Source organism: Acinonyx jubatus, chromosome E4, assembly GCF_027475565.1.
Source record: "Acinonyx jubatus isolate Ajub_Pintada_27869175 chromosome E4, VMU_Ajub_asm_v1.0, whole genome shotgun sequence".
In the NCBI taxonomy this organism is placed as follows: Eukaryota; Metazoa; Chordata; class Mammalia; order Carnivora; family Felidae; genus Acinonyx; species Acinonyx jubatus.
This window is the reverse complement of record NC_069395.1, coordinates 49699307-49723853: the sequence shown is the minus strand read 5'-3', so window position 1 is coordinate 49723853 and position 24547 is coordinate 49699307. Positions and strand designations below refer to the sequence as shown.

Genomic DNA, 24547 nt, shown 5'->3' with positions numbered 1-24547 from the left:
GTGTCAGACTTGAACACTTTCAAGGAAGCCAGGAACGGCATCGCAGTCGGGTCACCTACAAGTTGGCTGGCCAACAGACCTGGAGAAGGTAAGAGAAAGCCCTGCAGGTCATGTCTTGCATTAAAACTCAAAGGATGATAACGGTCACTCCCAATGCAAGTCATTCAAAGCTAGTCAAATACAGAAGTCAGCAAAACTCTCACACACAGCTTTCTGCTCATAAAGGATCTCTCACTTGTAACATACTTCACCCACAAGGCTGATGAGAACAACGGGCACTCGTGGCCACAGCTCTTGTAACACTCCAGCTGTGACTCAATCTTGGCATCCAAGTAAGATGCATATTAAAGCTGAAGAACTGTAGCAAAGGGAGCAGGCGAAGGAATTAAGGACAGCAGAGATGCTGACGTACAAACGCAATTAGCGTATCCTATGCCAAGATATCTTCCAAGCCCTTCACTCTTGCCAACAAGCTTTGTCTGATATCAAAGAGGGGAGGGAGAGGGAAGACTGACAGTCAAAAGAGTCTCCTCTTGGGCCATGCGCTAAGTGCTGTGGCTCTTATTTCTGCCTCTTAAAAAAATATTATAATTCAATTTTTCTCTGGAACTAATCAAGCACAGAATCTGGAGAAGAGGCCTGGTTTGGGAAGACAATCTCTGAGTGAGGCACTGACGTCCTCATTAGGGCAGGCGTCCTTCAACTACCACCTCCAACATCAGCAGCACATGGTCTTTGGCTAATTATATTTTTGCAGGCAAAGCCATTGTCAAGTCTTCAAATCCTCCCCATCGTTAATTAAAAAACAAAATTGCCCTGCTCTGCCTCCTCCCTCCCTGGCATCCCACCCACCCATCGCCGCGTGATGTCAGCTTTGTTCCTCTGGTTTTCCAGGATTTCTCTCTTATATTTGGCTTCTGACGGGGAGGTGATGAGGCTGAGTACAGAACTGGACACCTGTAACTCGATTTCTTCACTAGCTGGTCCGTGGCTCACTTTGTTCCGGGGTGGAAACTAGTCACCTCTACCAGGTCGTTGGGCACAGGCCCAGTGTTCACCAGCCAAAGATGGGCCCAAGCAGAGGGAAGCTGGAAGCTGAGTCCCAGCTCACCCCTCTGCCCGTCACCCCCCCCCCCCCAAACCCCGTGGAAAGTGACAAAAGGCCCAACTCTGCTATAGTTTTGATTTACTGATCAGTGGCTGGATCATGTAGTGTGAATCCACAGGTCAGCCTGCTCTGGCCAGAGACACTCTCATGATACAAAGATAGTCAGGGGTTCTTGCTTCCAAAGCAACTGACGAGACAGACATCATCTTTCCAGACGAGACATTATTCTGTACCTGGGGCGGGCATGTGCTGCTGACCCCAGAAGGGCCATTCCCAGCCAACCAGAGGCACATTATGATTTAATTCAGATCACCACGTTCATGGGATTTTATTTTTCTACTTTTTAATAGAGGTGATTTATTTTTTCTATTTTTAAGATTCAGTGTTATTGTAAGGGAGAGGGAGGGAGAGAGAAAGGTGCGTTGAAAGGAGTAAGTGGGAGAGGGAGGGAGAGAGAGGACGCACGCCCATGCCTATTGCCTATCCCAGAGCCTTTGCCCTCTCCCTCCCCTGACCTGCTCTCCCTCATCTTCCCTTTGCCTAAGCCCCTTACCCCAGCCACGGCCCCCACCAGAAGTTTCTCTCCTTCCCAAAAATGGGTTTGATTTCTACGATCCTAGGACATGTTTTGTCTCCACTCTGAAAGCATATGTGGGCATTTCTTAATTAATCTTTAATCCCTAATTCTGCTATGTCCCGTATCATAGCTCTGACTACACATGCAGGCAGAGACCCCACTTTAAAAACTTTCCACAGCCCCATTCTCAGCATGGACAGTGCACTGCTTGATTAATTAAAGTGAGGCTAGCTTGGCCAGGTTGATACAGCACACAGAACATGACTTTCCTGCTGTCTGTCAACTCAGACTGAAGGCCTCCATCGGGGAGCCCATCTTCATTCCTCTCTGCTGGCTCCCTGGCCAGTGCTGAGAGGTCCCCTCAGCGCAGAGCCACCCAGGAAGAAGTCAGCTCCTGTAGGACATCAGCATCCTCACCCACGAGGGTAGGTGGTTCAGATCGGAGGTCCATGCTACAGACGCGTCATCCAGAAGATGTTAGCTGTGCTTCCAGAAAGCACGATGGCTTCCATTTATCCAACCTTGTTCTGACTTGTACCTTTTTGTGCCATCAGCAAAGCTGCTGTGAGATGGCAGGGGCCTCACATAAACCGACAGCCATTTTTCCTCTAGAAAAACTAACTGGCCTGTACTTGCTGTACTCCACAAAACTCCGCGTGAATCGCGTCTCGTCACCAGAGAGGTTAAAGAAATTTGTCACCACATTTTTTCCTTATGATTGAGATATAACTGACATATGACATTACGTTAGTTCCAGGTGTACAACATGATGATCTGATATTTGTATATACTGCAAAATGATCAGCACATTAAGTGCAGTTATAAGACATCTATTAGCACCTAATTATAGGAAAACCTCTGCTACGTGCTTTACAAAGGGAAGGGTGTGAAGAAAGTCCTCTCTCCTGGAAACCAAAGCTTTACTTTTTTTTTTTCATTAATATATGTATTATCTGTATTTATGTATGCACATATATTTGCATTTATCTTTCCGCTTCTAGAGAGTGACTGCAGGTAGGATGTAGGAGTTCTCGCTAACTCCGTTCTGTAGTGCAGAAACTGCATCTGCCTTAGCAGAGGGCCACACACGGTCAGGACCGGCCGTTCTCAACGGTCTTCTCCGCCACCACACCATGACAAATGCGGGCTACAAACTGGGTAGACCCCACAGGCACACCCAGTGCCGGGTGTAACCCCAGCGAAGTTTCCTCTGGGTCAAGAAACCAGACCAGAATGCAAGCTGAGTGAGAAGGACTTTTTTTTATCGGGCACTTATAATGCAGACTCTATTCTAATGGAGAAAAGGAAACCACTTACAAATCCTGACACTGTGACTATTATCAGCATCAGATTCAGCTGCCACAGTTCACAACTGATGGGGACCCGGCACCGTGGCCGAGAACTGCAGAGGTGTGAACGCAGCCACCGAGGATATGAAAGGCGAGCCGTTTGCTTTGTCCAGAGGCTGGGTCAGGGACTGTCCTGTCTTCAGGTCCTGGGAGGGACCCTCTAAATTTATAACACTAGTGGGTACTACCCCAGTCCTTCACCCATGCCCTGGAACACTCAAAACCGAAGTCTTCACTCTGAAAATATCTCACAGTGATTTTGCTCAGTATCAATTAAAAAACGATTTTAAAACATTCCATAGACGATGACAGACGAACAGATGGATAGAGATGGCCTTGTGACTAGCCAGCTCTGGTGGGTACGGTAGTCTTCCCTGGGCTTCCTGTTCCATGATTACGTGAAGGGAAGAGGGGAGGTGACGGTTTAGCGGAGAGGAGGGAGCCACAACCATCAGAGAGGAGACCTGAGTAGAACATTCCACCAAAGGTCTTGCAAGACGAGGGAAGGCGAGCTGACCAGCAACCAGCTTCTGTTCCCAATGGCACCACTTACCGGTCATTCAGCCCTCGGACCTTTGAGCCTCAGCTGTCTGTCTGTCAGATTTGCTCAGCCTTCTTCATGGGGTTGGCCGTTCATTCCCAAAGTCCCTCTTGGCCTCCTAGCAAAGACCAGAGGCTCCGCTAGGACGCAGAGAAGCGGAACTCCTCACCTTCACCCCCTCCCCGCCCCCAAGCAAGAAGTTCATGCTCAGGGACACAGCCGCACGCACAGATGACGATGAGGTCCATGGCAGAAGGCGTGTCGGGGACTGCAGAGCATGACTCAACCCTGCCTAGAGGGAAAGGGGTCAGAGCATTTTCCAGGGAACTCACGGGCGAATTTTAAAGCCAGTAGTTAGAAGCAACCCCACTCAGAGGAGAGGAAAGACATTGTAAGCCGAAAGTAAAACACGCGTGAAATCACAGAAGTATGACACAGCAAGGGACTTCCAGGCACCATGACCAAGTTGGTCAGTGTGGCTAGGACAGAGTGGAAACCGAGGAGACGAGGTGAGGGTCAGGCCATGAAAAGGTTAGCTGGGAAGTGACCTTTCAGAGCGAAGGGAATTACTTCAGGTGTTTTGTGAGCAAGATGATACCGTGCAAGCCGCACTTTGCTAAGAACAGCCTGGTGGCAATGGGAGGGGAGTTTTTTGTTTACGTTTATTTATTTATTTTGAGGGACAGTGGGGGAGAGGCAGAGAGAGAGAGAGAGAGAGAGAGAGAGAATTCCAAGCAGTCTCTGCACTGTGAGCACAGAACCCGATGTGGGGCTCTAACTCATGAACCATGAGATCATGACCTGAGCCGAAACCAAGAATTGGATGCTTAACTGACTGAGCCAACCAGGAGCCCCGAAAGAGGGAAGTTTTTGAGGGGAGCAAGTCAGAAGGCAGTGTGAACAGGTGGAAATCGCCTGTAGCAATCTGGTGAGAGGAGGGGGCGGGGCAGGGGGGAATTTGGGGAAGGAGGCTGTCCTACCAGCGGCAGTAGGTACAGAAGGATTCCAGTGGCATCTGGAAACTAAAATGAGCAGAATGTGGTGCTGGACTGAATGAATGAGAAGGGGGAGGAAAGGGGGTCTAGCCTGGGTGATGGTGTTGGTGGTCCTGTCACCACAGGAGGCACAAGGGGAGGACAGGGTGGGTGGGGAAACATTGTTCACAATGCATGTGGGACACCCAAGCAGATATGTAAGTCAGAAGCTGGTAGGAGAGGCCAAGGCTGGAGACAGAGACAGTTATAAGGACCAAGTGAAAAAAAAAAACCAAAAAAAACATGATACAAACAAATTCTACTCATTTCACAAACACCAACTGGGGGACATTCCTTGTGTGAAGCGTCGGGTTGGCAGCTGTAAGAAATATAAAGATGAATCAGACTCAAAACCAGATCCTGCCATTTAGGATCCTGGAGTCTGGTAGGGAAGACAAGATTCATCAAAATTGCCTTTGGATGGAAACAGACACCAGCCATAAGAAAGGCTCAAAGAAGCCTTTCCTGTTCGCCCGGCCATAGGAGACCAAGGGGGAGGAATGGTCTCCAGCTGAATGATGCAGAGAGGTGGCCAGGTGGACACATTTGAAATGGGACCCGAAAGAGAGGTAGGATTTGAACGCATACACATGGAGGGGAAGGAGGGACCCAGGAAGACACAGCCATGGCAGGTGCAGCAGCAGTGAGTAAGAGGGTACAGAAAAGGGCATCCTGGGCAATAAGAATGAGTAGGAAGACAGATCCTTCTCTCCCCAAATAATAAAATGCACTATTTGTGTAGATGATTCTCAAGCGAAAGAACTACTTTTCTCCTTTTCACTCTTCTTTCTCTGCGACCCTAGTGACGTGGAAGGATATTAACTGGATAAGGCAGCCTTTGACATAGACGCTGGTAAAAAAATTCTGGAGGCAAACGCAGCCCTTTGAACACACTCACAGTCCCACACAGGAATGGTTACACGGCCCACTTCCCACTTCAATTTTTTTCATTAGATGAAATCAGGTGAAAATGAACATCAGATGCAAGTTTGATCAAAGAGGCAAAGGAACTCACAAAGGGCATGTGGAAGAGGAAGCAGGGATGAGAAAGACAGCAGGGTCTCCAGTGCCTTAAAGACCGAAGACGGCCTGTCATTACTGAGAGAGGTGGCACTGACTTGTCCTCGACCTTGTCCAGATGCAGTCCTGAGAACCAGGAGAGCTCTCCCAGAAGGGAAGTCTGGGAGGTGTCCTGTTATTTGGCAAGGCAGAACCCACTATCCTATCAGGAATTTTTCTTCCAAAGCAGACTTACAAGTGCTGTCCTGAGAAGAGAGCACACAGGGCCACTGAGGCCGTCAGGGGAGTAAGAAATATAAAACCACCAGCTCGGTTGTGCTTGCCACAATCACTCCGCCTCTGGTTTCATCGCAGTCATTCTGGGTAGGAGAAATGTCCTCTTTGAGGACTCCAAGTGCTCTAGAGGTGACTCCAAGATGCACCAAATCCCCCAAGCAGAAGGTTGTGGTCTTTTATTTCCCACGATGTGCTCCCTCCCGTGGTCCAGGAGCCACTCCACTCTGAGGCCGACCCCAGGAGGCTCCCAGTGTACTCCCTGAGGCAAAGGTGGGGGCGTGTCCAGGCAGACTCCGTGGGAGACTGTGAGGACGGCTGGCTGAGCACAAGAGGCCCTGGGCTAGCGGCTCAGCAAATCCTGAGGACAGGCCCCACCGGCCCACGGGAAAAGGCTCCCAGCCACCAAACTCCTTTCGACAGGTCAGCACAGCGGGAAGTGACAGCTCTCTCCCTGGGCAGAACCACTTCCATTCAACCCAACCTACAGGCAGACAAGCCCGCCATTTTCCCCGTAGACCATCATCCCACGTTCGTAAATGGGAAAAAGAAAAATAGAGTTGCTGCAGGGAGCAGAATACAGTTTCTCTGTATGTTACTCTGAAGTCTGTTTTAACTGGGGTTGCTAGTGTCCCATATGCCCTTCACTTTCATACTCCTGGAATGCCAGAGCTGGAAGCAACTTACAAGGTCATACAGTTTGGGATTCCCAAGGCAGAGTGCCCACAGCCCATCCATGTGCTCCTAGTTGGCACCATGCCAATGGCTGGCAAAAGTAGGGGATGTTTCCATTTCATTCTTTTATAAAATAATATTTTTCCTAACCTGTACCGATATCATTAACGATAACATCAAACCCCTGGTTTTGTTGGCCTTTTCATCTAAGGCAAAAATAAGTTCAAACTGGAAAAGCCAGTCAATGTAAATAAAAATATTCAGAAAATACCAAGGCAGATTAAAAAAAAAAAAACAACCATGGCACAATCCGAATGCCTAAAGTTTTAAGAACACTCATGTGCAGATGAGAACAGACTTCTGACAGGTGAAGACATATGCCTGCAGTTTCACAGACTTTTGTGGGGAAAAGGCCCATAAGCAAAGCCTCCTGATTTCTAATTCAATGGTCCCCTGGTCTCCCCGGCCCAGCATGTATCACTGTTGAGGAAAGAAGAGAAAATGCCATCTAGGGGAGCACAGCCTGGTGGCGTCACTCTGTTCTGGGAGTTCCGGACAGAGCCCCAGCGGGGACACGTTGGTGCTGCCCGTTCCAACCACAGGCAGGGTCCAAGGATGGTGGCTGTGTCCTGGACAGGTTGGAACTCTCAGGTGCCGAGGCCGCCTGCTCTGGTCAGCAGAGCCCCCGAGGCGGCCAGCTGAAAGCCCAGGGATGGTGACCTGCGCGTGTACACGCCACATCATTTAGGGAATAAAAAGAATCAAACTGGGATGCTTCAACATCACCGTTGGGAGGCAGAGCCCTCCTGCGTTTGTTTGTAGGGCGGCTTACCTTACCTCGTAAGAATGTGTCTGAGGCCCAGACAGGTCAAGTTCTGACACACTCACTCCTCTACGTCCCAAATGCTTACGCGTCTCAGTCCCAAATTCTTCCACCTTCTTGCTCAGACAGAATACAGGAAAGGAGGAAACAAAAGGCTGAGCCCTTTAACAAACACCTGCTGTCTGATCTCTTAGGGATCTCCTATGGCCATGGTGCTTTAGGGGGCTGCAGAAGTCCCCTTAAGTTCACCTTAAGCAAACTTCGGGACTGGGAGCCAAGCCCAGAAGGCCCAGATACTTCTCCATGAGGCACTCGCTGCTGTCAGCCACAGTTCAATATATCAATTAACTGAGCATCTGATTCGCCCAAGTTAGAAGGCTATTTGACTCATCTCTTGCTATTCGTGGATGTCAGCAGCAGTGACAGAGGTATCAGGAGAATCATAAATAGCAAGGCAGCAGCAGGAAGCTCCCGACCTCCTCGGATGTACCACGGAGACTCCTGTGCAATCTGGAGGAGAGCTACTGACATCAGCCTCTCATGCAGGCAAGACTTCCAATGAACCTGGGCTCATACTTGACAGGGTATGCGATAAGGCGATTTTATGAGGTGAGGTCTCTCAAAATGCCTCGTCCACCTTCAGCCTTATTTATAAGCAAGGCAGACAGCCACCACTAACTCTTAAAGTCCTTAAGTATCGGGGCACGTGGGTGGCTCAGTCGGTTGAGCGTCCGACTTCGGCTCAGGTCATGATCTCACAGTTTGTGGGTTCGAGCCCCGCATCAGGCTCCGTGCTGACCGCTTGCTCAGAGCCCGGAGACTGCTTCAGATTCTGTGTCTCCTGTCTCTGCCCCTCCACCACTCACGCTTTGTCTCACTCTGTTTCTCAAAAATAAATAAATGTAAAGTCCTTACGTATCACAGACCAAATGTATCATGACCTGTCTGGAAGCGTAATATACTTCTCTGCGTGCATGTCCACCAACATTAGGTGTTTCTGTATAAGGGGCTGTTGTAACCTATCTAAACATTTCACAAAAGTCTACTGTGTATGTCAAAATCGAAACCAAGCAGGAGCCATCAGCCTCACAGGGAAGGAAAAAAAATTGCATATTTCCTAACCCATACCTTGTTGATAATTCCCTTGTCAAGTCTAAGCATATTTTGTTTTCATCAACTTTGTCTTCACTAAACCCATCAATACCTCTCAGGAGAGGCTAATATGCTTGTATCTCACCTGAATTTGTGCCTTGAATTTGTAGCAAGAACGATCTCTGTCAATGTCTGCCTTAAGTGACAATTATAATCAATCTATAGGAGTCTGACTAAAATGAGCAAACTATTATCTTTCACTCTGCAAATGGTACCCTAACACTTCCACTAAGTTGTTAAGATTTCAGTCTCTGTTCACGCGCTGTAGACAAAAGAAATGTACTAGATGGGGATCAGCCGACTATGGCCTCTAGGCCAAATGGTGCCCACTGCCTATTTGGTAAATAAAGCTTTATTAGAACACAGCCACATTTATCCATTTACTTATTGCATATGGCTACTTTGGCACTATAAAATGGCAAGAGTTGGGTAGTTGTACCAGAGTTCAAACAGCCTGCAAAGCTGAAAGTGTTTATCATCTGGCACTTTACAGACCCGTGGCCTGATTTCCTGCCATTGCCCACGCAGGCTTCTGTCTCTGGGCACATGGCTGCCTACATCCACTATACCCAAAGCTACTCTGTCCCCACCAACCACCCATTGAGTGTAGGCTTGAGGTCAGATTTAAAGGCAAATTTCGGGTCAGTGAAAGAATCACAAAACTTTAGACATGGGCAGAAGGCAAGAAGAAGGCAGCATGAGCTGGAGGAAAGATGACAGCCTTCAGATTAAGAACCCTGAGTCTTGGGGAGCCTGGGTGGCTCAGTCGGTTAAGCGTCCGACTTCGACTCAGGTCATGAACTCGTGGTTTGCGAGTTCGAGCCCCGCATCAGGCTCTGTGCTGACAGCTCAGAGCCTGCTTTGGATTCTGTGTCTCCCTCTCTCTCTGCCCCTCCCCTGCTCATGCTCTGTCTCTCTCTGTCTCTCAAAAATAAATAAATGTTAAAAAAAAAATTTAAAAACAACAAAGAACCCTGAGCCTTTTCACCAGTGCTGGCCACAAACGTCTCCCATCAGTCCATGCCTTCTCTTCCCCGTCGTGAACGTGAGTAACAACACTCTTAGATACCTCAGCAGAACAGAAATTCCCATAATGACATCATTTGGTTTGATAAAATAAATAAATAAATTAGTGAAGTTCTTCCAGGGAATTTGGAGCTGGGATCGTCCTCCCAAACCATAGGATAGCTGCTAGGAAACCCTGTAAACAGTGAAACAGAAGTGGCTTAACAATGCCCTAGATGTACACGGCCACATCCCGGCTTCACAAGGGGCCCGTTCTGTTGCCCTGATGACCTTAATTGCCTCAGTCTTGCCCCCGAGCACAACTCCTCCAGGACTCCTGCAAGGGGCTGCCATGATCCCAGCTGCTTTTCTGGCTCCCTAAGGTAGTGGGCCCTGGAGTAACACACGACGCAAGGAATGGTTACAGGCAGCTTGCCCGGCACCCCAAGGGTTTACCTGGTTCGTATTTACTGGGCACCTCCCACGGGCCAGGCACTGTAGGAAGTGCTTAGTACGAATCATCTCATGTAATCCTCAAAACAGCTTTAAGAAGGAGAATCTGTTATCATTCCCATTTCATAAATGAGGAAAGTGAGTTCAGAGAGTTTTAAGCAACTGGCCCAAGGACACTAGAAAACGTAGTAAGGGGTAGAACAGGGATTTAAACTGGTCTCTCTGATAACAAAGCCTTGCTATAAACTCCCGCCCTGAAGTTTAATATACGGAATGTATAGTCTTCTCTGGAGTCTTGGCTTCTCGATGACCTCTGTCCAGAGTCAACCCCAGGCTTCTCTGCGATGCTTTATCCGTTTGCTCAGTGCAGATCTTCACCTTTTGATGTAGCTCAGAGACTCCATCATGACAGCACCTTCCTTGCCCAGTTCTCTATGAGCTTTCCCAATGTTCATCAAGTGAAGGGTCTCTACTGTGCTAGCCAGAGGAAGCAAAATTATCCCACAGCCTGGAAAACTGAACAAACCGGCTCACCCTGAAGCCAGCAAGCAGCACGGTCACGGCAGAATGAAGTCTGGAGTCGGATGCGTTTGCCTTGAATCCTGGCTCCACCTATAAGACCTCGGATCTGTGATGTACTTTCTCGAAGTCTCAGTGTTCGTATCTGAAAAGTGGGAGAATTACCATCTATTTCACTAGATTTTTAGAGAGTCGACTGATATTATGCATGAAAGTGATCCCATACATCGCCTGGGACCCAGCGAGTAAAAATGTTAGCTTCATTACTATGAGTATCACCAGTTCTTGTTATCGATTTAAACCCCACAGAGATTATGACTCCCGCTTTCAAAAGGATCTTCAGAGATTTTTGGAACTAAGTACTTAAAATTTGTTGGCTTCTATATCAAGTGAGCTAAATTGCTGAACAGAGTATTACATCATGTTGTTAAAAAATAGTATCATGAAAATGTGGCCTCTTAGCTGTTCTCCTTGCTGTCTGGAGAAATGGGGGCAGCTTAAGGTCTCCATGAGCTTCAGGAAAGAGAAGAACAAAACTGTAAAATGGATGTAAAAAATATAAAGAAATGGAAAAGAAGGTAGACACTCTACCTGCCTCCCAGTTCTGCCAAAGGCCATCCTCAAATATTAAGTGTTAATAATATCATTAAATGTTCCTTGAAAGCAAAAGGTTGTCTTATTTTCTACCTCCTTAGCCTGACAGATACTGGTAAAGAATCCATATCTAAATGAATGAATGAGTCAATGATTTCTTTTAAATCAATGATAGGTCAATAATGCTTTTAAAATGTTTTTTGTTTTTAAAAACTACAAAGATGTGAAAGTATGTACCTGAAAAAGCCTAAATTTATTATTATATGACTTTTACAATTTTAGAGTGAAAAGTCCCCCAAAAAACAAAAGTTTTTTGTTTTTAAAAACTGCAGAGATGTGAAAGTATGTACCTGAAAAAGCCTAAATTTACTGTTATATGACTTTCACAATTTTAGAGTGAAAAGTCCCTAACTGCCCTCTTCCCTTCCCTGCCAATAAGCCCGCAGCCAGCTGTGAGGCGGTGTGGCTGAAGCCAAGGTTAGCAGGTGGGTGTAGCCAAGCTGAACGGAATCTGAGCTTTTGGGGTTAGCTGTCTGGAAGAAAGATCTATATTCTACCTTGCTTGTGGGTCCTAGTGCTCACAGAGTTACTGGTTTTGAAGCAACAATGGGGGAAAAGCATCAGATGAGACTCAGCAGTCAAAAGTGGACAAAACAACAAGAACCGATGAAAGGACATGTAAGAAATACTTACTGGGCACCCACGATTGGCCAGAATATGAGCTGGTGCTTCTTCGAGAACAGAGTCTGGACTCTGCCAACTGCTTCGACTTAAATCCTGGCTGTGTAACCTAACAGCTGTTTGAGTTTAGGTATGTTACTCCACTTCTCTGGCCCTTGGTCCCTTCATTTGTAAAATGGGATGATAATTATCCCTACCTCACGGTGTTGTGATGAGAATAAAACATACGGTAATATATACTGCAAGTACTTAGAGTAGTGTTTTTTCGGGGGATTTTTGGTGGGGGGCGAGGCAGAGGGAGAAAGAGAGAATCCTAAGCAGGCTCCATACCCAGCATGAAGCCCGAAGCAGGGCTTGATCCCATGACCCTGGTATCATGAACTGAGCCAAAAAAAGTGTGGGGCGCTTAAGCAACTGAGCCACCCAGGCTCCCCTGCAGCACGCCCGTCGCATTGAACAAGCAAATCACGGGATCATGGCTTCTCTCCTCTGCTAAAGAAAGTGGTTCCGAGCTGGGCCTGGAACAGGACTAGTCGCGTTCTGTGCCACCTAAGCCAACCCTCCTGTAACCACAGCCAATGGGAGAAGGTTAGGGTTATAGCCTCCCACGGGGTGATTTGAGAGGAAAAAAGCTGTCAACAAAAAAGAACTACAGTAACTAGCTTCCCTCTGCTTGTCTCCCTAAGGAGTCAGGGGAGGTGGGGAAAGCAGAGAATCTGGCAGCCACAGGGACAGGGACAAGGTGCAAGAAGTCCCGAGGGGTCACAAGTGAAGTGACTTGATGAGTAAATGGATAGTACAAACACTGAAAAGCATCGAAATGGGGATGAGATTTACAGAGCACGCTGGACAAAGGAGCTAATTTATGGCAATGGGAACGATAAAGATGGACGTGTCCAAGAGCCAAACCACAAACTAGCCGTGGATGCTGGGGGCTGACAGGGTGACTCCCAGATCCTGCACAACCTTTCAGCGCCAGAGTTCATGAAATTCTACTTTGAGGATTTTTTTTTTAATTACAAGATTCCTGCTGGGGTGCCTGGGTGGCTCAGTCGGTTAAGCATCCGATTTCGACTCAGGTCATGATCTTATGATTCGTGGGTTCAAGCCCTGTGTGGGGCTCTGCACTGACAGCTCGGAGCCTGGAGCCTGCTTCCGATTCTGTGTTTCCTTCTCTCTCTGCCCCTCCCCTGCTCGTGCTCTGTCTCTCTCTCAAAAATAAATAAACATTAAAAAAAAAAAAGAGAAGATTCCTGTCTACCTTACCTCCATGTGAGTTACTATAGTCAAACTCCCTTACAGAGAAGACCTGAGTGGATCTCCATTTTTTGGAAACTAAAAAGCCTCAGCAGTGAATGTATCCATTTCACAGTTGAGGTGAGAAGCTTCCCAAAAGGTCAGCAGATTACCTGACGTCGTATAAAGCCAGGCTCTGAAGCTTACCTTCCAACCCTAAACCCAGTGTTTCTTTCCCACACATCCTAGCCCCCCACCCACACCCGTGTGAATATGGGAGCACGGCCAGCACTCGGAATAGCTCAACAACTGAAACGGCTAATGGACTCCCATGTACCTGCACCTGATGCGCCTTGGCAAGACAGGCACAGCCAAACCATGGTGCCAAGTGGGGAGGTTTAGAAACCAACCTTCCCTTGGCACTTGGGAGAGCCCCCAAATGGGCCCTGCCATGTCCTCTTTTGCACATCAGTCTGCCAGTAACAACCCAAGTGCGAGGAGGTTTTGTCTGTAGGGATCTTGCTGTTATTTTACGAACTGCCCACCATTTTCTTAGTAGGAGGCCAAGTACAAGACAATGGCTTTGGCAAAGGGACGGTATGGCCAGTAAGTCAGTCCTGCCCCATAATGGATGGCTTGAATTGCTAGAAAAGTTCTTTGGACTGAATCTGTTATCACTCTAGTTCTATCTTTTGTGGTAACACAAGACATGACTAAACTCCTCCATTTCTTTCTAAAAAAATTTTTTTTAATATTTATTTTTGAGAGACAGAGAGAGCACGTGCACGCACATGAGTGGGGTAGGGGCAGAGAGAGAGAGGGAGACACAGAATCTGAAGCAGGCTCCAGGCTCTGAGTTGTCAACACAGGGCTTGAACCCACAAACTGTGTGATCATGGCCTGAGCCGAAGTTGGATGCTCTATTGACTGACCCACCCAGGTGCCCTTCCATTTCTTTCTAAAGATCAAAAAGAAGGATAGGGCATCCTCAGTTGAACTAAGCAAACAATATAAATTGACAATGAAGATGTAAAAGTGACCCTGATTAACGAATTTGCTAATGAATTTTTGTAACCGATTACCTGAAGGCAAAAGGGACTGACAGAAAAAGCATCTAGCTCTCCTATGCCCACAGACACTTAATAATAAACCGATGGCCTTGATGGCACATAGCAATGACCACACTTAGAAATGCTCTTCCGTGCCCTTAGACGTGGCTGAGCTTTACAAGTGCACTGAAGACAGCTTCAAGCAAAGTAACACACGATGCGTAGGCAGCTGAACTGAACTTGAGCGAGGATGCACAAGGAAGAGCAAGTGAGAGCAAGGATGGGTCCTCTGGCACAAAGTTGGCGACGGTCGTGGAAACACAGTCCTGGAAGCTCGCATAGGTATGTTCCGTAGGCTTTGTACTAACTCGGCCCAGCCGTTACTTCCCCAGGATACAACTTCTCTAAAGTGTCCATTCTATTTCCTGGATGCTGGGACTCCACAGTAACACCTGTGGCCTCCTTTGTCCCTGAACCTGGTTCTTTATGCTGTTTCTCCCAAAAGAAAACCACGTGTCTAGGACTCACCTGGAGCTCCCAGAGACAAGGTGCTTGGAGACACCTGAGGAGCCAGCAGTTGAGGGCCACACGGACCTGCAGACACTGGCCAATGGGCCCCACACAGGTGGGACTAGTGGTCTTGAGCAGACCCAGGCTTCCCTGATGGGCTCCAGTCCCCAAATCCCCAGGGAGATAGACAAACGCTCAAACATTACTTTTTTCCACACAACTGTGAATTGTGCCTACGAGGGCTGAACTATGAAAGCTTACCTACCAGCAGGAGTTATGACTGCAAAATATATATACCAAACTGAAGGATTTTTGAAAGGTTACTTGCTGTGAACACTGTATTTAACCAACCTATATGCATATAGGAAGTCTATTAACACTGCCATCTTTAATTACAAAGATGAAATATATAGATAATACATTAAAGCGCTATTATGCACCATTCAATTCTTTTGCATACCGTAAGAAGAAAAATGTAGATCATATGGCAAATTAGCAAAAGTACAACATGGAAATTTAAACCCACAGAGTCTGAATATCTAAAGTCAAGTCATGTTAGGGGCGCCTGGGTGGCTCAGCTGGTTGAGCCCCTGACTTCAGCTCAGGTGGTGATCTCATGGTTTGTGGGTTTGAGCCCCAAGTCGGGCTCTATGCTGACCGCTCGGAGCCTGGAGCTGTTTTGGAGTCTGCGTCTCCCTCGCTCTCTGCCCCTCCCCCACTCGCAGCTCACTCACTCTCTCTCTCTCTCCCTCTCTCTCTCTTAAATATAAGTAAACATTAAAAAAAAACAAAGTCATATTAAAACCTGACCTTCTATGCTGTGGAGTAAAGGATGTGCTTATAACTGAACAATTCTCTGATTTATGGATTTAAATTCACACAACTGATTTCCATTCGATGATTTGGCTTTCACTTGTTCAAGAGTTTGCAAAAGAGTATCAAGAGTATCCCTGTGTGCTTCAGTAGTTTTAAATGTCAATTACCTTGCAAGATTCACAATAAATCTCTTCCGCCCAGTTTGAATCATGCTGGAGGTTACAATACATTGTTTGACCCTCAACACGGTGATCTAAGATGTCAGGAAGGAAAGAGTACCTCTTTGGAAAAAATAATTCAAAAATTTTAGGATGTGATTGAACAATAAGTAAAGCAAAAGGGTTTTCAAAGTTTTCAATTGCCAAGTCCCCAGCTGAGGTACTGGTTTCCCTCAAGCCCACCATTTTGCCGATGGTATATTTACACCGGGCACAGTGGAAACAAGGACTCGCCAATTCTCATTCACAGAGTGTCATAAGGATACAAAAAAGGTATTCCTTGGCCTTTCAGTCTCTCATTACTTATACTTTGTGCTTAAAACTAAACACAGTAAATGCAAAATATAAAAATAAACAGTGGTCCCTGCATTGAGGCAATATGGATGGGAAAAGGGTAAACACAAAATCAGAGAAATGTAAACTTGAAGGTTTTCACAGAACCATTAATTCCCTCTGCACATATTGGAAATATTTAGAATTACCAGTTAAGCTTTTAAATATACATTTTCTTAACAAAAGAGAAAAGGTTGGTTGTATTCATATTTTGATAATCACCTTAACTTTTCTCTTTTTCAAATTATGCTATTTGGATCCGAACTGAAAACCACATCAGTATCGATCGTTACAGTTAATGAAAAATAGCTCTGCTATTGTTATTTCATAACCAACAGGGCTTGGGTAATAAAATTTCATGTAAGTGCATTTTGCTGTCCAACAGTGTTACTAGTCAAAGGCCTGCAAAATCTTCTGACATTTATAATGCTCTCTTTCCAGATGCCTCAAATGGCTGCCTACTTCACCTCCGAAGGATGTGGTATAAAGCATATCAGATGAAGTCTACCAGTCCCTGAGTCTCTTAAGAAGAAGCCATCAGAGATTCTAGGAACGGTATCTTCAAACAGGATACCCTCAGGCTTGATTTCTAAGCTGAGGGCAGATACACAACTTTAGACTTTGAAACTGTGTCTAGAATGGAATGTTAAGGACAGAAGAGGCAGTGCGTGAGAGCGTATGGCATGGAATGGGAGTAGGGCAAGGTAAGATAGCAAGCTGGACTCGGAGAGACTCCCCTGACCACCGCGTCTTTGCCAAGGACAGGAGGGAGTCCTTACATCTTCACCTCACCTTGGGGTCCCTGTTTGCTTCCACAGGTCAAAGGCTTTCCTGAATTTTTCATGGAGACAGGGGCCTATCCACATGCAAGAGGTCAAACACAAGACTTGCCTACCCTCACCCCCTGTCCATGCTCTTTTAACCTTTGCCCCCTCCAGCAAGGTTAATGAATAATAACGTAGTGAAGAGTAACGTAGAATAAACGAAAGTAAAGCTGAAGGAAGAATCTCTTCCATTTTATTTGGAAGACAATGTCATCGTTGGTCTATGGGTGACCAGTAGCATATGAAGGAAAAATTTCAGACACAGGTTGAAGGCTGACTTTTGTTCTCTTTCCATTTCAGTGCCCACGGTCCATTAATCCCCGCTCGGTGGGGGGAGGCCTCAAAAAACAAAGCATTAGTAACGGAGGGCTTCTCATAGGGACTGTTATATTTTAAGGGCACAAACTATTTCCTCAAATCCTTTGGCATCCTTGACCTGCACATTTCTGTCTCCACGGTCACCCACCCCCACAAACATGCATCTATGTGTGCACATACACATGCATGCGCACACACACAATACCCACGTATATACTTCTCTAGAGAACTTATTGGAGCACATCATTCTGAGGATGGAAAGGACAGGATACTTGAAGACAGGATCCTTGCTACACTAAGATTTGTGATGCAGCAACGAGGACCAGCATTAGACCGTCTTTCCATGGATCCTCCCACTACTCCCTCAAGCCCCACACCAAACACACCTTCTGATACGTTGCCTGTCTTGACCATCTATATTCAGGGCCTTTCAGATACAATCATACCCAGTATTAGTCCTTAAGAATCTTCATACACTTCCTTTCACCCTAAACATTTCCTTGGCGTGATGACTGGTTCTTTGAAATGGTCTCAGACCAAAAGAAACAAAACAAAACAAAACAAAACAAAAACCATCCAGAACAATGACGACTGCTTTTCACATTGATGGGAAGATGTGAATGGCTGGGGGAAATCCACCATTGTGCCCTTCTTTTCAGTGAGACCATATCATAAATGTGAAGGCAATGTGGCCTATACATCTGTCACTCCAGTCAATGCCAGGGTTGATTCGGCTGATCTGCCTGATCTTACCGCTCTCTGGGAACTACAAGCTACATGACAGAAGACAATCTTCCCTGAAAGGAAATGCTAGTCTTTAATTAAGGATGTACAAGTACCATAACTGCCATATTAGAAACCTCAATAAATTTGTAAATGTGAGGCATGGCAATCTCATTTACCTGCCTGCCTTCCAGCACATCTAAACATTGAGGTTTACCATTTGCTCTTAAGGACTCTTTTCTTGACCATATAGTTTAAATAAAGTAGCTTGTGTATATGCAGGTAATCTATCAAGCTAGTTATTCGTGCAGAGATCAGTGGAAGACTTACATTCTGAGATTTCATCAGAGATTTTATGGAAAGAGTTTCAATGTCAAATATTTGGATAATGGGAATTTTTGTGTATCTGAAATGTGCTCAATTTCTCCCAATTTGATAAACAAAACCAAACAGCACGTAGTGTTGGTATCAGAGTAACAGATAAAGTTTAGATCAAGACCTAGATTGGTTTTCTGTAGTTTCGTAAACATGAAAGAGCCCATGCCTTCTGTATATATGGCTCATGAATAATCAGTCTGGCCTCAACCTGCTCTTAGGCTTCCCTAGAAGCAGACGATATGTTGGTTTTACCAATACAATACTAACATGTAAGATGCCAAGGGAAGCAGACATTGTCTATGTCCACTGGGAAATTCATTCATTTCTTCCACAAATATTTATTAAGCATTAACTATGTGCTTGCATTGTTCTGAGTGCTAAGAACACAACAGTGCACAAAACACCACCAGACAAAACCCCTGCCTGTCACTGTACCATCTACTTTTGAGTGAGATTCTAGAACACAAGTTCCTAGAATTTTAAGAAGAATCTTCTCATTTTTTTTGAGGCCTCAAATTTCTGAAGAGGAGAAGGGAGGTTGATGGTGAAAGTTCTGAGCTAGGCTACAGGGAGGGGCAAGTATCTATTGATATGCCCTTTGTTGTAAGAGGACAGAAAGCCAAATGTTGACTTTCTCCTGGCTAGAAGAGGAGAGAGAGGGCTTGGTAGCAGCAAGCAGCTTGGCAATTCAGTCATTCAGCAAACATTTATGGAGCAACTATTACAAGATATTCTGATCTACTAGTTGAAGAACGCCTTTTTAAGACAATCCACTGGCACCATCTGATATTCTCTTGTTTGTAAAAGTTACTCCATGTCTAGGCATGTTCCCAAAGAGAACAGGTGGGTAACGGTGGTATAGAAATAACTACCACTTATATTTCACCCGAGGTGGAGACACTTCCCACAAATGGGAAATTTACTTATTAACCTGATCAATGATCGTTGTGGAGTGGGTTTCGTAGAGCTACGTTCACGGCGCCAAGGCTCTTAAAGTCAAGATAACATAAGCTACGGCCTGAGAGGTTAAAGCCACGCTGCTCCTACCATGACTGAGATGTGCAGGATCCTCAATTCCTCTTCTGCTGACTCATGCTGGGGTTCTTCAGTTGGGTCTTGTCCAGGGAGGCTGGGAGCACCATCTTGGTGATGAATGTGAAAGAGCAGAGTGCCATTCTCCAGCCACTGCTGCCTCCAGCGCACCAGAGGGATGTCCTCTGTGTTTCCCGAGATCTCTAGAGGACAAACACCAAAGCACAGGTCAGAATTCGGACTGGCCCAATCTGGATCTTCTTATTCATCTTCTTCCTAGGCAATGGTACCAATCAGCCAGTGTCAGCTAAAGACAACAAAGGGTTCCAGCTATGGTTAGGTCAGGTTTCAAATCTCCAGGAAGGGAAGAGGCCCCGAGAAGAAGAGACTTATCCACCCCCTAGATCTTTGCTCCATAATCGAGTGAGCCAGACTCTCACCCATTGAGAAAAACACCAAAGTGAAAATTCGAGCTCTTCCCCATATTTCTATGATCAATAGCATCCTTTACCCAGCACTGTTTGAATACCCTGATAACCCCGGAGGTAAATAGAAGGTTGTTTGCCTCTTGTAAATTTGAAAATGTGAGTTCCCTAGCAATTACTCCTAGACACCAGTGAATCTACCAAGGAAAGAGCTGGTAATTACTGTGCAGAGAACTGGCACATCTGGAACAGTCCTGGGAGGTTACTGCAGAGCAACTGGGGCTGACAGAATATTTCTAAAACCACAATCATTTGCTGCATAGCCCACTGGAGATGTGTAATACTCGCCGTGGCAGGGATGTTTTAATTCCCTTTAATTTTTCTCTTCATTTTTGCAGAGCAGAGCTGGTACACACAGAGGGGGTGGTGAAAACCTGGGCCCTTAGCACAGACACAAGCACTCACCTGCTCTCAAGGCTCGAGATGGAGGCACCGGACTATCATCAACAATTAACAACAAAATACCAAAAACCTACTATGCATTTCACACTGCAGGTGCTAAGCTACTGGTACAGAAGTATGCTACTATGGGTCTCTCCTGCTAATATTCCGAAGCAAGATCACATCGAAGCTATGAGATAATTCACAACAGAGACCTGATTAGCCCAGCCTTTCCTAAACTTCATTTGGCCTCAAAATCATTTCTTCCTTAACAACTATTACCACCCTAGGGAACTAATATTCCGCTGAGCACACTCTGGCAATGCATTGCTTTATAAAAGTTCATTTTTTAAAAGGCATGGCTTCTTCTCCCAAAATTTATCACCTTTGACCAAAAAAAATAATAATTCCACGGACATAAAAAAGATTTAATAAGACACATTTAGAATAGTATTCTCATCAAGTACCACACCATAAAGAGGGAAGCAATTTTGAATATTTATGGAGTTTATAAATATCTTTCACTATTTGTAGGAGGGCACAAATGATGTTCTGCTTTATTTATTTACTTACGTATTTATTCATTAATTGACTTAACATATACATTGGGCATGCACTGTGCACCAGGCACTGTTCTAGGCACTGTGATACTAATCTAAATGAGGCCCTCAACAAGTTCTCCAAAGCAATCCACCCTTGGGTGAATGTGAATGTGGGAGGTGTTACACCATGTATATGACACCATGTGAAAATGTACAATTTAAGAGTAGGCTTGCCTGGGTTGAGGGTGGAAGAAGGGGAGGAAATCTGGAAGAAGATGGTAGTGGCCTTGGGTCCTAAAGGGTGGTGGCTATCCTTTTAACAGGTAGAGATGTGGAAAGGGGACATGCAGACACTGATAGGAGAATTAGAAGGAGGACGAGGAAGAAGAATACTGGCTGGTCCTCTCAGGGTAGGTTGGTGAAAAGAATTCACAGGAGCCACAGGTCATTAGCCTAACCCTAAAAGACACAGATAGTATTCCCTACCTCTTCCTAATACCCTCCAGACCGGGGAGAAGAGTAAATGGGTGTGTGATGGGCGATGAGGGGACAGCAAAGACAGGACGATCAGAGCCCCCCTTCATCCTCAGCCCCTCGCCCACTCACCTGGCGCCCAAACATCCCACCGGGATGGCGAGCTGTCCGTGCTCTGGAAGTGACCAGCTCAAGCAGCCAAGAAGCTGCACAGGGTGTAAGAATGGAAGATCCCCTGCATCTGGGTCTTGGTTTTCCGCAGGCACAGCCCCATTTGTTAAGTGAGGCAGTGAGTGACACAGGACTCCTGAGTTCACTTTTCCTCTAAGGTGGCCTTCCAGACTTCCAGGTGAAGAGAAACCCTTGGGCATGCCTCCCAGCAGCAGCCACATGACATGTCACTACAAGTGCCCCAATCACAAGCTACTTCCCAACCATGGGTCAAGCCCCAGGAAGATTCCTCCTGGGAAGCACATCCCTCCCCCAAGTGCCTTCCCTGCCGCTGCAGGAAGAGACCAGTCTCCGCAGCATGGACAAAACTCACAAGCACTAACAGCTTATAATAGAACACCCAACACCATAATTCAATCACTCAGAGCAACACGCTTTCAGCCTCCTACCCACACCGGCTCTAAGCCAGCCTGGGATTAATTCCATACATGTTGGGTGCCACTTCAGGCCTTCCTGTAACTCTTTAGAAGGAATCTAGCACCTCATACCTCCAAAGCACTTAAAATGGATTTTTCTTTCCCAGGAGACTCTCATCAACTAGGCCAGGCTCATTACCTCCATTTTTACTGTGGAAGCAAGGACAAGTAAACACCCAGATCAAGGTCATGCCAGCCTGACACAGAACAGGAGCTAAAACAGAAGTAGTCCTATCAGATCCCCTCCATTGCCAACACACACCAGACAACATGACTTTTGCAGAAGCACGGAGAGAGGGGGAGAGAGAGAGAGAGAGAGAGAGAGAGCGAGCATTTGAGTATGGAGTGCGTGTGGTCTTCTAGCAGGTTCTGAGCGGCAGTATTTTTATTTGTTGTGCAAGGTCTTAGTATTCCATGACTTCTTTATTTAAAAAAATTAAAAACATTTTATCAATAACATTTTATTAAGAAACATTTTTTAATGTTGATTTATTTTTGAGAGACAGGGAGACAGAGCGTGAGCAGAGGAGGGGCAGAGAAAGAGAGAGAGAGAGGAGACACAGAACCTGAAGCAGGTTCCAGGCTCCAAGCTGTCAGCACAGAGCCTGACTCGGGGCTCAAACTCACGAGCCGTGAGATCATGACCCGAGCCGAAGTCAGATGCTTAACTGGCTGAGCCACCCAGGCTCCCCAAGTATTCCATGACTTCTTTCAAAATTGAGATAGAATTCCCATACCATAAAATCTGTCCTTTCAAAGTATACAATTCCATGGCGGTTCGTACATTCACAAAGTTGTGAGACCATCACCACTGTAATTCCAGAACATCTTCATCAGCCCAAAAAGAAACCTGTATGTATTGGCGGTCCAAGACAATTTCTGAGGAGGAAGGCGTTCTGCTCCAGGGTCCCAGGAGTGGTGGTACCAGGGAACGAACAGGTTATTGACAAAGTGCTCCCACAGGGAGGTGAGCTGAGAGCACAGAATCTCTGACCCTGGCTTCCAGGCCAGCCCTCTGAACCTCTTTGTGAGATATTCATGCCCATCTCCACAGACAGTGATATCCTGATCCTGCCCAGACCAGACTCATGGTAGAGGGCAAAAAAAAAAAAAAAAAAGGGTAAAGCAAGGAGAGCACCATGCCTGCCCATGAGGGTGCCTGTCGTTTTTAAGATTCAAGATAATTACAGAATGATAGCTTCTTCTTTGGCCTTTTTCCCTGTCCTGGCAGGATCTGACATGGGAGGGCCAAAATGCTAAACCAGGAACTTATTTACTTATGCTGAATCTGCCCTAGGTCAGCCGATGAAAAACCACAGGGCACAGTAAACGTCTTGTGAATTTCGTCACCAATGGAGCTGAGATCAGAGCTTGGAAGGAACATCAATGTAATCACGTTGGCCTGGATGTTAGCAGAGGGTCTCCAGAAGAAGAAATGCTCAGAAATTGCTTTAGCAATGCAAGCCTTCCCTGAAACTCCCAAGAGGTACATACGGGAGGCGGCAGTTACTCTGGTCCAAAGCCTCCTGAGGGCCGTGGATAAGGCTCACACTGAGCCTCTGCTCTGTGCGTGCTCCGCACAGCCCAGTCCTCCATAGTGGACTGAATAAAACAAGTGCCTACAGAAGCCTCCACAGCCATTTCAAGATACCACGGGTGGGCTGGGCACCATTGCCAACAGCACACTGTGGGATGGAGATCTCCAGAAAGGGAAGGGTGCCCTTACTCTTAACGAGTCCATTCTTCCCCTATACGAGCCTCACGTCTCCCAGCACCTCCCAAAATTCTGGAACTGCCTAGAATACACAGAAATCAGGATGCCATTTGTTCCTGTATACAATGAAGATTTTTGGAGCACACTCCATTGGCCACATTCAGCAAACTGCTATATGATCCCTACCCTGAAAGAGGCTTTGATCTAGGAAGAAACTGAAGACATGGCCAAGACTAAGTACTCTAAGCGGTAACAGCCATGCTGAGTTGGGGGAGGGTGGGATCTGGCTGGACATGGGATATAATAGGAAGAGACACTGGAGGCAACTCCATATGAAGAGAATGTGTACTAAGAAACGGCGGCCTGACGCCTGTTTGCAGAAGGGTAGCGTTAGTTCAGAGGAGTCATGGAGGATGAGGGAAGGAATGCAGATTGATGTCAGCTGTGAAAGGTGTGAATGCCAGTTTAAGCAGTTCCGAGCTAATGGAAAGTCACTCCCGGTTTCATTAAGCAGAGAAGTGAATAAGGCCAGGATTTAAAAAGATCAAGAAGACCCAGAAAGAGAGCGGCAGACAGACTAGACTCTACCCCAATCTCATGGTAACTCTGATCCCGTATTCTGCAGTGACCAAAATACTGAGCTGGAACTCAAGAGATCTGGGTCTGGAGTAGCCTTGAATGTACTGCCTAGCTTTGAGTTACCTTATCTATGTAAGAAGGAGCTGTACACATGAATTTCAAGACCGTTTTGTAACTTGACATTCCACGATTCTAAGTCCAGAACAGGGTGCTTCACGTGACCGCCTAGAAAGATGGTAATTTCCACGTGCCAAGAAATGTCCACTCTTCTCTCAGGCCTTCCCTGCATTCCACCTCCCCTTTCCCTCAGAGCACAGGGTGGACAGGTTTGGGATGATTTCATCAGAGGCTTTAAGAGCCAGGCCCCTTTTTGGACTGGACCTCAGGCTGGGGAGAAAGGTTCTCATTCCTGCTGACGCAGATATGCGGTTTCTAAGGAAGAAATCCTGGAGCTTCTGCATATGCAATAGAGAAGCAGGAAGAT

At 46.3% G+C, this 24547-nt stretch overlaps 1 protein-coding gene across 8 annotated transcripts in view; it reads right to left on the bottom strand.

Moving 5' to 3' along the window:
• Positions 1-24547, bottom strand: part of ASTN1 (astrotactin 1) — a 300145-nt gene that overhangs the window by 166667 nt on the left and 108931 nt on the right. For all 8 annotated transcript variants that reach the window (XM_027074277.2, XM_053209407.1, XM_053209406.1 and 5 more), the window contains exon 2: positions 19257-19444. In XM_027074277.2, coding sequence (XP_026930078.1) covers positions 19257-19444 — 188 coding nt within the window. The remainder of the gene's footprint in view (positions 1-19256; positions 19445-24547) is intronic.